Here is a 16,265-nt window from a genome sequence, read left to right as displayed (position 1 = left end):
AGCTGAAATGTTGACAGAGAATTATTCTCACATCTTTTCACATAATGGATGTGTTCAGGTTTTCTCATTCTCTCCTGCTGTTCTTTTTTTCCCCAGCAGCTAGGAGAACTTTTAGTTCTGTTGCACAGCTTAATCAAGTAGAACTAACTAAATTTTAGCATTTGACAGAAGAGATGGCAATTCTGATTTCATCTCAATCTCAGCCTTTCACGCTGTACGGTAGGTAGTGAAGTGTAGACACCAGACATGTTTTCAGAAAGCACTTTACTGATTACAGTGGTGCTAAGACCACTTCTGTGCTCTGCAGAAAAATGATTAGTGCGTGCTTACTCGTCTGGTCAGTTCTTCTCTCCTTGTATTATTATTTTTTTATAGCAATGATGGGCGCTTCATGGGCTGGAAACAGTGAAAATGTTTTGGCTGTAAGTATGGCTGATGGCCTCTATTATGTGATGAATGGTTTGAGGGGTTTGTCTCACAAATAATCTATCGCACAAATCACAACTCCTATTCTCTGGTGCTGATCCAGCCCCCACTGTATCGTTCAAGGAGGAAGGGAATAAAAACTGGGAAAACTAATCAGAACAATGCAGAAGGAAGAAGGCAATCATCATACATTTTCCTACCATCGGAGGATCAACGTATGGGGCTTTTATACCCCCGAACAGCGCTGCACAGCAGGGAGTGCTTTGAAACAGAGTTTTCTTCAGTTGCTGTCAAGTATTTGTGCCCTTTTACTCCCCATCCTACAGCACCAACCTTACAGTTGTTTCTCTGTCTTCCTTGAAAACTGTCACACTGCCTTTTCATTTTTCACGTATGAAGAATTAATACATTATTAATAAATGTTTAGAGCTGTTCTGGTAACAATGGGAATAAACATTTGTAATATTCTCCATTGGTATCCTTACAGTCAACATTAAGCAAAGTTTGTTAAGACTTTAGAAAACAGTCAACCTTGAAAGGGAAGAAATTACTCTCGAAATAGCTCATAGTCAAGGAGGACACAGACATTTCTACCTGATGTCTGCCTAAAAGCAGGGGATTATTTTATTCTGCCCAGGCAGCATCAGCCTGTTTTGCAACTCTGCAATGTTTATTCTGCTGTGTGAATGTATCTGGCATTTCTGCTGGGTGACCAGTTCAGAATGGCTTTGGGCAAGAGCCTTGAAGCACATGTTCCCTTAAGTGTTTAATCAGCTTCTCAGCACCAGAACTTTTTCTTGTGGTGCATTTCAAATTCATATGAAATGTTTAGAGGAATGGGAAGTTGAATCTTACAAGTTCTGTTACTTTTCTGTATTTGCTTGAATAAGAATACTTCTCCTGCTATATTTCTTATATAGCAGGTGGCATGGAACATTTTATGTCCCCACTCCACAACAGTAACTTTAATATTCAGCCTTTATTTTCCTGCAGTTTCTTCCATTGTGGTATATCCACAGATTTTTTTAAATATTCTTCTTGCATTACCCATATGCCTAGGACTGGGCAGTTACCTCTTGCCAAGCTGATTGTCAAAGTGCTGAACTACCCCTGCCTTGTCCTTATTGAGGCATTAATAGTTTTTCCTCTTTCTTTTCTGTTTTAATGTCTTCATAAGCCTTTGCCACTTGGTCAGATTTGGTTCCAATTAGTGAGAAGCTAATTTAGAGAGGGTGTAAAAGTGGTTATGAAAGTTCCATTTCTCTAGGAAACCAAGCAAAAAATCTAAGTTGGTTCAGCTATTTGTCAAAATGCTGCAAGGTCAGTGAGCCTTTAGTGGTTTGCACCAAAGGCTGGAGTGAAAATATGAGCCAGTAAACTGTCCCTTTGGGCTGGGAAAGAAAAAAGAAAAAAGGAGAGAAATGTTTTGCATTAGTACTAGTCAGTGATGCTTTTGACATGTTTGAATGTGGCAATGATGGTGGGGGCAGTGTTGGCAGATGTGGTACATGCAGCACCTGGAGGTGTTGCAGATCTCTCTGGTTTGGTGGGCAGGAGTTAAACCATGTTGTGAACAGATGGTTCTGTTTGCAGGCTGTAGGGAATTGCAGAGGGAAAGCTTCATTTCCAAACAAATAGAAAAATGCTGAAGTAGGGTGGTGTTCCCCAGGAGCTGGGGCTCAGCAGCTCACAGGTGTCTTTCCTAGAACAGGAAAAAATGAAGTTCAAACAGGATTTGTCTAGGTATTGCTTGTTGGAGGAGGATGCTGTGTGCGTATTGGAGATATGTGGGAGATGGAGAAGACTGTAAGGAGAGCAGACAGTGTAGCATCAAAAATATCTGAATTGATTATCAATTTCTCCTCGTAATAGTAACTACCACTCACAAGTCCCCATACAGTAGTCAAATGCCCATGACTAAAGTGTCAACATTTTATACAAGTGGTTTCTAGGACATAAGCTGTTGAGCTCAAAAAGCTTCTAAGTGACTTATCTCAGATAAGAACAAGAAAACAACTTTCCCAAGCCTGCCAGTTCCTAGTGCCTTGTAGCATAACTGTAAGACAAGGTCCCTGCTCACAAGAAGTGAAGTGATACTCCTGAAAGCTGTAGCTGGATCTAAGCAGCTTGGCAGCATTTCTTCTTGACAGCCCAAGATTCAGGTATCTCTTTCCATAGCAGCATTACAGAGCAGCTGAGTCAGACAAAGGGCTTCCCATGTAATTCTTCTGTGTCTGGTTCCACACGTTGATATTATTACAGTTTGGCAGAACTTGGTTTCATTAAGCTTAAAATCAGACATATGAAACTTTCATTTAAATAAGAAGTGATTGAGAGTTGTAACTTCCACTTGAAGTGCACCTCTCATAATTTCTTTTTTATACTATGCAACAGTCACTGTTTAAATTATTAAAAAGAAGAAGCATAAAAGGCTTCTCAGGAGAAAGAAATGGATTAGATTAAAATTAATCTGATATAATGCTTCCTCTAACACTGCTGATTCAGCTTGTGCAGAAATTTACCAGCATGTTTGAGGATGAGGGATAGGGATAAATTCTTCGTAATTTTGTGAATGCTTTGACTTGATGTTTCTGACAGCTCAGAGAAAATGCAGTGCTGTTTTAATTGAGAAATTTATGAAATTACAAATATTTCAAATAACACAAATGCCAAGCTAAGCAACAGAGTTGATGTATGTGACCTGCCTCATTTCAGTAGGGATGGGCTTTGTGAGCTGGAGTTCCAAAAGAAGGTCACAGCCGAGAACAGATTTTGGCACAGATGTTCAGACCAAAATTTTCAGCTTGCCTATGTCATTTATCACTTTGGGTGTTGGTACCACTCCAGGCTTCCTACCAACCACCTACTATTATCTGGTTGTGCCCAGACAGGCAGTGGGTGTGATATCTGGGATTTGTAACACATGCTGCTCTCCTAAAGAAGAGGCTCAACTCTTCAGTAAAGACCTTGGAAATACTGAAATAATAAGGAATATGCCATTAATGGATTTTATATTTATCAGTGACAGTTCATGACATCTTTAAAAAGAAATCATCAGCGAGCTAGTCATGTGGTTTATTCCCCTGTTCAGTTGCGGTCACCACTAAATGAAGATTGAAATGGTATTGAAAGGGGGTAGAGCTGGCAGGGGTTGGCTAAAGATGAGTGAAGTCTGTCATCTGACAGAATTCAGTCAATAGACATTTATCAAAAGTTCTAACATCTTGTGATCTCTTTATAAAATAAATTGGAGATCTGAGGCTAGCTCCTAGACTCTGCTAACTGCATTGCAACCAGCCTTAGCTGTGTCCTTCAGACACAGCTCCCAGAAGTGGCCAGGGAGGCTGATCTGCTTTCAGCTCCCTTGAGATGGTCACAGCAGAATGTGTGTTGTTGACACAAACACAGCATGGATGTAGCTCCAGTTTTGCAAGCAAATTTGGGTTTCCAGATCACTGAATGCTTATACTGCCTCATGTAAATCAATAGTCCTGCACTGCTTTCTATGGGTGTGAGATTTTGCTATTGGAAAAAAAATGGGGGTATTGGGTCTGGCATTTTCTTTTACTGATATATAAAGGTCTAAATGTGCAACTGTGATGTTGGTTTTAACTGGTATATATCAGAACACTGTTCATCTATCAAGTATGTGAACAGAATGGGTTTTTTCCTATGTGCTATAGACAATTGCCACAGCATCACATAGCAGTGCCTGTCCATGCAGATATCTCCACTAAAGGACATACCACCCACACTGCTTGGCCAGATAGTTTAGCCTTGGGGTTGGTCATAATATTAATTCAATGCAGTAAAAAATTCTCCACAACAAACTTCAGTTTTTCAGAGGTTTGATCTAATCTCTTATAGCTACAGTAAGAGGTTGATCAAAGGTAGTGAAAGCTGGTATTAAAGGATTAGCTAGGTCACATTGAAATATGTTTTAAAACAAGCCCAGGGATCTTTAGCTTTACTGAAGCAAGCGGAAAAAAAAAAAAAGAGGCTAACTCTATCTGACTTTAAACAGAAAACAAAGTCTTGGATTAAATCTGTGAGTCATTCCTTAAGGTGATATGTGTAGTACTTTACATAGAACAAGACTGGAAAACATAAGCAATTATTGAATCTCACAGAGAAAAATAGAGTGCAGAATTAAAAATCAGTGTAAGTATCATTTATGCACATGCACAGCTTACGGTGTTTTTATTCTCATTTGATATTCGCCCGTAAGTAATTAGCAGTTTCAGTCCAGCCCCCTTTATCTTTCTTTTTGGCTGATCTCTTTCTCTTTCAATTTGCTACTGACAGTATCTGCCACAGAGGTGCTTTATCTCTGGCTGTCAGGTGAAGATGAGTGTTCCTTTGGAAGGATGTTGATGCCACTCTGTGGACCATATCAAGCTATTATCCTTTTTTGTTTTTCTTTTTTTTCTGGAATTTCCTCGTTGAAATCATCTTAAAAACAGACCATCATACAGGTTTATACATTGCTCAGTGGGAAAAGCTGTGGAATCATCTAGACTTGGATCAGTGTCATAGGAGACCCAAGTGTGTGTCTCCTGGCTTCGAGAAGTAAGGTGTTGCATTATTAGTAGGGGTAAAGTTTTTAGTAAATACATAGTTATTTACCTACTTGTGAGTACTTTCTGTATTGTTGCTCTTTTTTAAGGTTGACTTCATAGTTACATGGCATGATACCTTGCACATTCAGTAAGATTTTTTCCATAATTTTTATTTCAGCATGAATCATCTGCCATGACTACCCATAGGAACTCCTTTATGCCAGGTGTGGTGGTGTTTCATTCCCAGATCACCCATCTCATAATTTCCCATTCCTTAGCAGAAATAAGCTTCCAAGTTCATCATTTTCTTCTTCAGTGGACCAGTATCACTCTTGGTGGGCCCAACAACCCAACTTCTCAGGTGTCTGGAGCCTCACTGTTGGTTGGTGCAATTCAAGGTCGAGTCTCCATTGGGAAGGGTCATGGCTTGGGGAAGTGGCCCTTTCCACAGAGTCCAAGAGCACCTGGGTCACTACTGGGTTGAACCTGAATCCAAAAACTTACATTTAAACCAGAGGTATGTGAAAGTGAGTGGCATCAAATCTAATCCTGGTTCCCCAAAGGTATTATAAGCCCTTTTGACAAATACAGGTTGGGTTGGGGTTTTTCTTTTCAGGCAAGTCCAGGCTGAGCTGTAAATTTCTATAAGATAGTTTATGAAGTTTATCAGACAAAAAAACCCCATAGTTTCTTCCAAAACCTGTCAGCCTGTATGCTAGATTGGTATGGGTGTGGGAGAGTGTCTGCTGTCCATCAGACATTTTTTAAATTGGTTTGTGTATTTAACTGTAGTAAATACAACAGCACGGGACTCTCAATCACATAACATCTTCTGTTCAGTCAAAGATAAGAGTTGCTGTTGATTTTTCTCCCTGAGGGAACTTCAGGTTAAAATTTTGTCAAAATCCCTAACAGTGCAATGCAGTAGTCATTAATGTTCCTGGTGCCATGGCAGCCGGTGTAGCCAGCCATCGACTGGTGCTGGAAGCTGTTTGTGAGAGATAAGCCAGGTCAATTGTGTACAGCCATCAAATATTTAACTATTTTAGAGATACAGAAAAATAGAGATGCAGCAGATAGAGGTGACTATTGATTAGGCTTCAGGTAATTAAGACCTCTCACCTTTTTAATTACCCATATGTGAAGCTCTACATGCTCGGTGAGCATGGAGTCAAGGGGCTGGGAAGCAACCACAGCCCTGCACGCATTGCAATGCAAATTGCTATGAGGATGAGTCTGACACAGAACTTGGCTGTTTGTTCATTTTCCTCATTCTTCTACTCTTCTGACTCATTAATGTACATGTAGATATATATATATATGTATCCAGCTTTTCTGTTACCATAAACCAGCACTACGAAACATATGGGCACAGTTACACACTAGTGTGTGTTGTGCCCTGTTAGACCATATCGGAATTTATACACCGTTTGTAAGAAAAAGTTTGAAAAACCTCAGAGGTGTCTCAGGTTGGAGAAATGACCTCAAAGTCTGTTCATTGCCTTCCATGATTTCACAATTTATGGTAATTCCCATCATCACCATATTGTCACTGACAACAGTGACTAGTGGCACTTTTGTACTATTCTGAGTTAAATTCTGCAAAGCAATTCACTAATTTTAGGGAAGATGAAGGGCACGTGCTTTTTTTCTGTCCTGTCTGGCAAGGACAACACTTTTCTTTGTGTGACTACGGTTGACTGGCTGGCTGCTAAGTAACTGCATCATCAGGTTTAGCATAGATGAGGGTTCATGCAGAAATGAATTATTAACTTTAGATTAATCTTGTTAATTATTCATTATTCTTCCTATTAAAACTTGCATTTGAGGCACTGAAGCTGTGGTGTTATATAGCTGGGCAGCCCTGTGTGATGGAGAGGGCAGAGCACAGAGCCAAGGGGAGAATTACAAAGTGATGTTTGCACCCAGGTTGATTCCTTTAAAATCCTCGGCAATTATTTAAGGAGAGAAGGTAAAAAATTGACCCAAAGTGCTAGCAGGGCAAGGAAATTATCTGTAGGCCCACAAAAAAAAAAAAAAAAAAAAAAAAGGTGTACAGTGCGTTATTTGTGTAGCTTTACTATTAAAATAAAACTGTGAAAGAGAAAAATGTTCAAAAACTTCAGAAACCACAGTGCAGCTACCAGCAGACAACTGGTATGGGTGGGCAGGAGCCTTGGGGACTGGTGGTATATTGGTATATTGTGCTACGGATTCGTCTTTCCCTGATAATCCTCTTTCCTCATCCCCAGTGCACTCTCAGACAGTGTGTTGTGGTGCATTGAGCCTCCTTTCCCATTCACGTTATGTTATTCAGAGGGCTATGGATGTTGATTGCTTAATCAAATCCCAGTGAAATCTGAAATTATGAATACCCCAGCAAGCAGTCAACAAAATTTAGTCAGCAAGATGAGAATACAGTATGAATTCACAGGATACTCATCAGATAATCAGTTACGCTTCATCATTGCCCAAATTTACTCTAACCATCAAAACATCCTGTTAATACCTCTTAAGAGAAATTTGAACACAGGGGAATGCAAGCAATCAAAGCAGAAAATAAAAAAAATCTACAAATTGTTCACCAAAAATGAGTCTTTTATGAAGTTTATGCAACACTGTTGTTGACAGAGCCATTACCCACTTGAGCCTGTGTGGTTGCAGAGGTGTACAAAGGTGGTATTAACGGCCGGGTTCTTCCTTCTCTTGAATCAGGGCAGTGTTATCCTATTAATATTTCTGTATAAATGAAAGTTATGTCTTGGCCAGGCTTGGATATGATACTGCAATGTTAATAGCTTTTATTAACTGGATGTGGGGGGGGATATGGGGTATTGTTGGGGTTTTGCATGGCAAAATGTTGTTGCGCAGTATTTGAATACGTTAAATAAATAGGAGGTGTGACCATTCGGTACTTCCTAGGCTGGAACAGAGCACATGCTGGAGGATGAGGACAGTCCAGGCTCACTCACTCATCAGTATCTCTCATGGGAATCCGGATTGCAGCTGACATGGGCAGTAACACACACAGCACCAAGAAACACGTGTCTGTGCTAAATCATATAAAAGCACAATGCTACATCCAGGTCCTTGCTACCTCCAGTTGCACTGCAATAGCTGCAGGCTGAGGGGAAAAGCTTCTCTCCAGGAAAAGCTTCCTGTGACTTCGCTCTTGCTGTCAGCTATAATCTGGAAAGGTCTATGACAGGGAAAGCAGAGGTGTGTGTTAAAATAGACAGCAAAATTCCAGTACTTCCCATACATAATAAATAAGAATAAATTGCATTTGGAAAGTTAAAAAAGCAATCACAATTTTATGGAGGTACATGATCAAGGAAAGTGCAAACCTAACTGACATTGCTGTATTCACCATATCTGGATTTAAATTGTTATTTATAGCATACCGGCACGAGCCTTGACCTTTCATATCAAAATGTCTCAAAATTATGTACTGCTCTTCCAAAATGCTGTACTACTGCAATTATAGTTTGGGTTGCTTGGGATTGTTATGAAGGGAGGATTTTCTTATTTTCCTATTTGTTTCTTGCCGTGTGTTATGCACTATAGTTTTTGTGCATTAAGATTTACAGGAAATTCTGCAAATCTTTTGTTTCACATGGAAAAGCAGTTCGTGCCTGTCCAACTTGAAAGTGACATAGTAAGTGATAATATAGAAATTATAGGAGTCATTGAAGATTGGATTAATCTTTGTAACTTTCAGTAATGCCTATAAAAATAATAGTGTATTGTACCACACTGTTCTTATTAAAAATGACAAATGATCCCCATTTTTTGGTTAATACTAATTTCAAAATTTCATTCTTCTATTCAATTTTATGGTTACCATAGTCTTGATGTTTTAATAGCTTTTCCTATAATAGATACAGAGACATATTTAAGTGGCAGCCCTGACTTTATGGAAGAGACTTTTAAAAAAAAAAAAATCAAGAAAAGTGTTTCTTGTACTAAAGGCAAAGACAAGGAAAAGACAAAATTGTATGGTTGTAACAAGACAGAAGACCACAGAACATCATTTTGGCAAACCATGTGGTCTAATTATATTAATTACTCATAACAGAATTTCTGTTCAGCTTTTGGAAACATTTTTTTACCACTTGCTGTCATTTAGAGAAAGTTTAAAATTTACAGTGTCTTTATCATTGTTTCTTGTCTCAAGCAGCAAGTCTTCTTAGAGCAGCAAAGGAGAGACTCACATTTTAGAAGAGTTTATCATCAAATGCTTTAGAAAAATAACAAGATCTGAATTTGATCAAGGAAAGCAGATCCAGGAGAATCTTCGCTGCGAGCAAGGGGGGAATTTGTCTGTGCTCTGGTGATAGAATAAAAAAACATACCTTAAATTTGCAAAATCTTCATTCAAGTGGCTTGAATAATTTATTTCCTTTTTAATTCCTAAAGCCGATGGCAGGTGCTGGCTGCTATAAATTTTGTTAAACCATGATACTTAGCCATGGAATAGTGGAAGAGGCCTTGGGTTCTACTTTTAAACAGTCATTGATATTTGTAGGTGATACAGGATATGTGTTTGTGGTTAGTACACTTGGTCCTGAAACACAGAGGTAGCCTGGGTGTCAGTGGGATCAACTGGTGTGAGAAAGTCTCTGAAAGGGATAAAAAGAATGAAGAAAAAGGATTCTGGCTTCTTTTGTTTAGTATTGCTGCCACACACGTTTAAGTAAAACAACTTTGCAAATAGCAACTTGAGTAAAATGCTGTCGGTGGAGCTTTGAATCAAGACTGTTCCTGTCTGATGTTGTATAGATGGATGTTTGAGGCATATAACCTACCTGCCGTACACTGCCTATCATGTTCTCCTGCCTATCACTAGCCCAGAGACATAAATATTAATGGCAAGTGTACTGTGTTATCTCTGTGTGATTGAGCTGCTCCTGAAAGCCTCTGCTGCAGTGGCAGGGGAGGGAATGTGGAGAAGAGGTTAATGAGGCGGTAGACTTCCCTGCCACGTGTCTGTCTGGAAGTGATTCACAGCTCTGCATGTTTGTGTCCATCGCTTCCACCATCCTTCATGGCCAAAGTCACATGAAATTTCTGCTAACACACCTGTAAGCTTCTCAACTTCCACTGCTCCTCACAAGCCTCAATTTTCCATAGGCTCCTTTGCAATAGATGAATGATATTAACTAATTTAGGACACTCTTCCCTGTCGTTGTCTTTACTTTGGAGCAGCAGAGCAAATACCTAGCAACTTGGGACCTTGTGCGCAGAAACTTGCATTCTTTCAGCAAAAATAAATCCACTTTCCTCCTTCTAGCACGTCCCTGTGGTGTTAGTGTGTGTAAGCCATCAAGATGCATTTGTGTAGATGGAAAATGGTCTTTATGTAGTTGGTAGAGCAAGAAAAGATTTGGGGTTGAATATCTTCTATCTGGTGACGGCTTGAGCCAGGGTGCATAGATTATCTGTACAAAAAATGTACAAGTAACTTCTCCATCACCCTGTCCTTGCCTAATAATCACTACAGAAGTGAAGATTTGCCACCCAAAAATCTTCATCTCATTCCGGTCTATCATGAAAACCTAGACCTTCAGGGCAATGAAGAAAGGGACTGTATCAAAGTATGATTTTTGCAGTGGATAACCAGGCAGTTGCTCCACTGCTGTAGGTGGGATTGCAGTGAGCTGAGCTTCTGCTCATCTTTAAAAACAGCAAGTATGGGTCAGAAACATTTGGAACATACTCTGTTTGATAGAGCTACTCAAATGTGCTTTAAACAGGAAATTAAAAGCATTGTAAATTAGGGAAAATTGCATGAAAAGGGCTCCAAATGAGAAAGGTGAAGTTTGTAATAAATTCTGCCAGGATGTAGAGTCTAATGTGTAATTAGAGAACCACGAGTTGCCTGTTACTGCTCGTTCTTTGTACTGAAAGACTCCATGACTGTAGCTTTGGTAAATGTTTCAATCACATGCAGTCACCAGGAGCCATCTTGGGCTGTATTTTAAGTGTCTGTTTACACAGTTGTTACAAATTGCCTATGGGATGTGAACTGTCTATCACTTCCAGAGCAATTAGTATGTGAAACCTTATCAAAAGAAATCTGTCAAGTTTGAAAAGCCATAAATATTGCACTAGGATCTCTAAGGAAATCAAAGTGAGTTTGATATAGTATTTATTTACATATTGCTACATAAGCAAATGTACTTATAGATGCTCCAGTCTGTGTTATTTCCTGTGCTTTGTATTCCATCAGTCCCGTGTTGTTTGAGACAGAGAGAATTATCCAGTTGTTGTAAATATTGTACAGCAATAATGGATTTCTCCTAATATCTACGGCTGTGTAATTTGGGCAGATTATTTTTTTCTGGACAACGATTTGTTGTAGTGAAAGGAAGGCAGAGTTGCAACATCTTTGTTACATTACTCAGTTTTATGTAGCCAAATTAGTAGAGCTTGAAGATGGCTTTTGGGGAGATTTTGATGTTTTCTGCTCTAGAAATAGGTCTCCTTTAGTACCTACTGTGTTGGGTTTCCCTGTTTGGAGGAATCCCAGATCATCACCATTTGATGCCCTCTTTGATCAGAACTCTTCACTGTTGCACAACTTTACATTTGCCTTCTGCTCTCCTGTGACCTGCTTACCCAGCAATTCCAACCTAGCACTCAGCTCAAATGACACAAATATTCAAATCTTTTGACTAAGACAGAGGCTGGGAAAATCTACTACACGATCATATTATCATAAAGCTTGTCTTGAAAATGAAGGCATAAGGGCCCTTGATGGCTCTCACTAGCAAAGAGATAAGAACACTTTAGGTTAAAGGCATCATTAGCCCAGAAGCACATGGATATAGACTCGTAATGAAAATATTTAACCTGAAAATTAGAGGTTTCTTAGCAATTAAAGTAATAGCGTTTTACAACAGAAAAGTGGGAAACAAAACCCTTGCTGCTTCTAGGGTAAATTTAAGAGTAGCGCTACATAACCTTCTGGAGAAGGTTAGAGTGGGAAGGGGATTGTTGATCCAGCGAGACTTCCCAGTTCTGTGTTTTTTCTGAGGAATATATAGTTAATTCACCATTCCACAGTCAATGCAAAATGTATTGCAGAGTTTGGGGGGCTTTGGTGGAAACATGCTATGGGAAGATTCACTCAAATTTCAATGCCTCTGTGCCTTCCAGGGTAGTGATGTTTATTGGCCTATTGCTGGATGTTTCTGGAGAACAAGATAATTGTTTACCAAGAGTAAATTAAAAAAAAAAAAAATCAAAAAAAAAAAAAACAAACAACAACAACTAAAAAAGCTTAACTACTTGCAGAAAATAATAAGCCAGCTGAGAAGTGGTACCTTGTTTGCTCTGAGTATCCTCTTGACATCAGTATGAGGTTACTTATAATTAGATGCACGTGTAAATATGATGATTAGATATTCCCACATAAACATAATTATCATATCATGCTAAAAGTCTAAGTAGACATTCTATAATCCTGTTGTTAAAAATAAAGAAATAAAGCCAACAATCTGCGTTCAGCCTCTTATATATGTAAACAGTGGAATGTGAGGGCAGAATATATTTTCTAAAGTAATGGTAGTTGAGGTCAATTACAGTTATGGCTCATTAGAGTATTAAACTAAGAATATGCTTTTCAGCATAATTAGTGTTCCCTTAGAAAGCTACAACAATCTTGTATTCATGTTAGTTCTTCAAGCATTTTCAGGGTGTTTAGTCTTATGCAAATATTATAGGGTTATAGTGCATTTAGCCTCACTTACAAACTCTGCAACCACTTCTGACATTTCTCTCACTTTTACTGTTCAAATAACTTCAAAAGATGCCTTATAAAACACAGTGTACTATCTAATTAGTCATAGAGAAGGTTACAGCAGTTTAATTTAGTTTGCAGTGTTTTACTGAGTCAGAAATTCCAAAGAAATAAAACGTACAGTGGGTGATAAACAGCTCAACGGATCCTTCACCGAACTGTCTTTAAAGGGAGAAAAAAAAAAAAAAAGGTCATGAATCTCATGAATCAGGCTGAAATGTCCATGAAAAAAAAATGAGATTCTTGTAAAATGCGTTATATTCTGAATCGGAAGAATTGGAGCAACAAGAATATTAGATCCATGTGTTGGCTCAGAAGTGTCATGGTTGGAAATTTATGTTTCTAGCCATAAATATGAGAACTTGCAAAATGTTAGCCTTTTTGTCATTTCATGTGCGGTGATATATCCAATTTCCCTAACCAAAGGAGGCAAGGAGAAAATCATTTGGGGGCTGTAGGTTGGGCTTGTGATGGAGCTCAGCATCAGACAGTGCCCTATGTCACACTGGTAGTACCTTGTGCTTCCAGATCTCACCTACGCCTGGATCTTCAATGAGTACCCGACCTTCGTACACCAGGACAACCGCCGCTTCGTTTCACAAGAGACTGGAAACTTGTACATCGCGAAGGTAGAAGCTTCAGATGTGGGCAACTACACGTGTGTGGTGACGAACACGGTGACGGACAGCAGGGTCCTAGGTCCCCCCACCCCGCTCATCCTCCGGAACGACGGTAGGACTTAGAGGAGGGGAACTGGGGGCTGGGGCTGGTGAGTTCATATTGTTTTATTTGACTGACTGTCATCCAGAAATTCAGAAATGGCCTGAAATATTTATACCAGAGTGAAGGGAGAGATTTTCCCCCTTCACAGAAATTCAGTGAGGCTGGAGACATCTGCTTTAGTTGTGGTTCAAAGTTGCAGATGGCGGTGGGGTTTATGATGCTGTGGCCAAATCTCAGTATCAGGCAATAATGATAAAAGAAAAATTTGGTGACACTTGGCCAAAGACAGGAAATAAAATAGATTTTAGACTTTGGATATACTACATTTTTGCTCATTTCATGCATCCCAAAAGTGAACAAAAGCACTTTGTTGTTCTGGTAACTGTTAGCTCAGGATGTACTTCTCAGCAGAATTGGTGCTATTTTTAGTGTCCGTGGAATAATACAAAAAAAGCAAGAAGAAACCAAAAGAGGATTCTAAATTTATACAGACAGTTGATTTATATCATTGTCAGTTTTGAGTAGATAAGAAAAATAAATTTGCATGCTAATTTGTAATAAAATTTAATTTAAATTTGTCTGTTTAAAGGAAAACTGTTAGGACATTTGTTCCAGAAATAGAAGCACACTATTAGAAACTTCTTCTAGAAGAAGATCCATTGTCACCTAGTGATATTTGACACAAATTCTTCGCTTGTAGAATACAGGCTCATTTTTGCCAGTTGTTGACTACTACAGCCCTTAGCTGTCCCCAACACATTAGCGTCATTCCTGTGGACAGGGAGTTTGGAAATGTTGTGATGAGAAAGTGCCGCAGTTCGTCTGGGACAGTTGTTTTTCCAGATCTGTGCCAAATCTGCTCTCCGTTACAGGGAAGGCTGCATTTCTGTAAACCCAGTGACAGTAAATCTGTCCCTCTGAGTCCATACTAAGTTGTCTGATGTATGAAAGATAAAGAGGAATATTTTAATTTGTCTCATATTAACATTTTCAGCATTGGAGAAGAAATATTTTGAAGTATTATATTAGCAAGACTTTTATGCAAACCTTACCTAGCTGAAAGTGCATCCATTTATCACAATCCAGCTTGATGTCAGCTTCCGTTCCAAGACAGGGCTGATGCTGGGATGATTGTAAAGTGCCTCACCCCAGTGCATTGCTTCTCCATGCACTCTGCTTTATTTACAGGGACTGATTGCTTTCCTGAGATAATTCACAGGAATGTTCTCTGATTCCTTTGAAGTGTTCTCTGCTGTTTATTAAAGATATGAAACTGTAATTGAGCCTCTGAGGGGCTGGGGAATACATCCCTGAGTTAAACAAGCAAAGTACTGCTGTATCTGTAGAACCAAAGACAGCTTTATTCAAAGCTGAAGATGGACTAAATGTGTATTTTAAAATAGGATTGCACTAGTATTACAGGGAAGCTTCGTTTTAAAAATCAGCAGGTCTCAATATTTGATTTCACATAGAGTAACCCTATAAAATCTGAATGTAACATACTATCAAACTTAAAAAGCAAAATTATATATGTTACTTCAGAAGTGTGAACAACAGAAGCTAGTAAAATCTGAGGCACATCATATTTCCACTGGGAAAGTTGTCTTGTTTATCATTTGTATTCATATCTGTTGAGTATATCTGAATTTATATGACATGTTATTTTCCTTACAACTTTTTATCATTAAATTAGTAGGCTCAGAGGCTAGCTCATCAACAATTAATGTTTCAGTTCCATTTAGTTTCAATTAGCGAGTTAAGTGGAAAAATGTTCATAATGGAGCTTTCCTGGTGAATATATGTGCACTGAGCTGCTCCTCCAGCTGCCACCCGGGCAGGCACCAAGCTGGCGAGAAGGGACGGGGGGTCCCTTTGTCCCCAGCAGCTTCCCGGTTACCAAGGGATTGATGCAGCTCTGAAGCCACTCAGCTCTAGGCTGGTGTCCCAGCCAGAGTGTCTGACCTTCTCCAATGCAGTCTTCATAAAACAGTTTGTTGCTAAAAGTTAGCAAGTTATTGTCTGGTTGGCTTCACATTGAAGTACTTTTTGTGAATTCTGCAAAAATCTTGGTACCATAAGACAATCTCCTTGTGAAATTTGTGGGTTTTTTTCAGAAGTCGAAGTTATTTTTAAACGGCAAAACATTTTTGCTGTCACAGAGAATTAATTATAGGTCCCTGTTTCTTTGAAAGAAACTAGTGGAGTAAGACATTATCCAAAAGGAATACTGGTCATGTAGAACTAAGAATAGCACCTAGACTTGGTTTTTATTTATTTCATACTGAGTTAAAGAGAGAAAAACAGAATACTCTTTCCTTTTATGCCAATGATAATCTCTCACTCAAAAACTTTAAAAATTCCTGACTCTGGAGCTATAGGAAGAAAATGGAGCTTGGATGCTCACAGTTGGGCTGACCCTATGCTGTTCAGTCTAAGGAATTTCGATTGTTTTAACAGATAGGTGTACGAGTCACACAACAGGTATTCTTACTGCATCCAATGTTCAGACTTCTCATGGAACTAATGAACAGTCCTCATTCCCTTGGAGCAGCTCATTGCTGTGTGTGTGCAGGATGGCACATGCTGAACTGAGATCTCCCTATGGCCCTGAGGTTTCTTTTCACATTTTTTCTACAATTCATGGCAGTAAGTTTTTTAGACTTAGTTGTAAATCATTTAGGCTTTTTACGTCAAATACCTGCCATCTTTGTTGTGGTTATTTTATTTTAATGTAATCATCTTGGAAAAACTGC

General features: G+C 39.0%; 1 protein-coding gene across 12 annotated transcripts in view; it reads left to right on the top strand.

The window, feature by feature from the left end:
• LOC136105736 (contactin-4) overlaps positions 1 to 16,265 on the top strand; it is a 335,594-nt gene that overhangs the window by 240,222 nt on the left and 79,107 nt on the right. For all 12 annotated transcript variants that reach the window (XM_071813202.1, XM_071813201.1, XM_071813208.1 and 9 more), the window contains one exon: positions 13,318 to 13,521. In XM_071813202.1, coding sequence (XP_071669303.1) covers positions 13,318 to 13,521 — 204 coding nt within the window. The remainder of the gene's footprint in view (positions 1 to 13,317; positions 13,522 to 16,265) is intronic.

Source organism: Patagioenas fasciata, chromosome 10 (genome assembly GCF_037038585.1).
Source record: "Patagioenas fasciata isolate bPatFas1 chromosome 10, bPatFas1.hap1, whole genome shotgun sequence".
Lineage (NCBI taxonomy): Eukaryota > Metazoa > Chordata > Aves > Columbiformes > Columbidae > Patagioenas > Patagioenas fasciata.
This window is presented reverse-complemented; position numbering and strand designations above follow the sequence as displayed.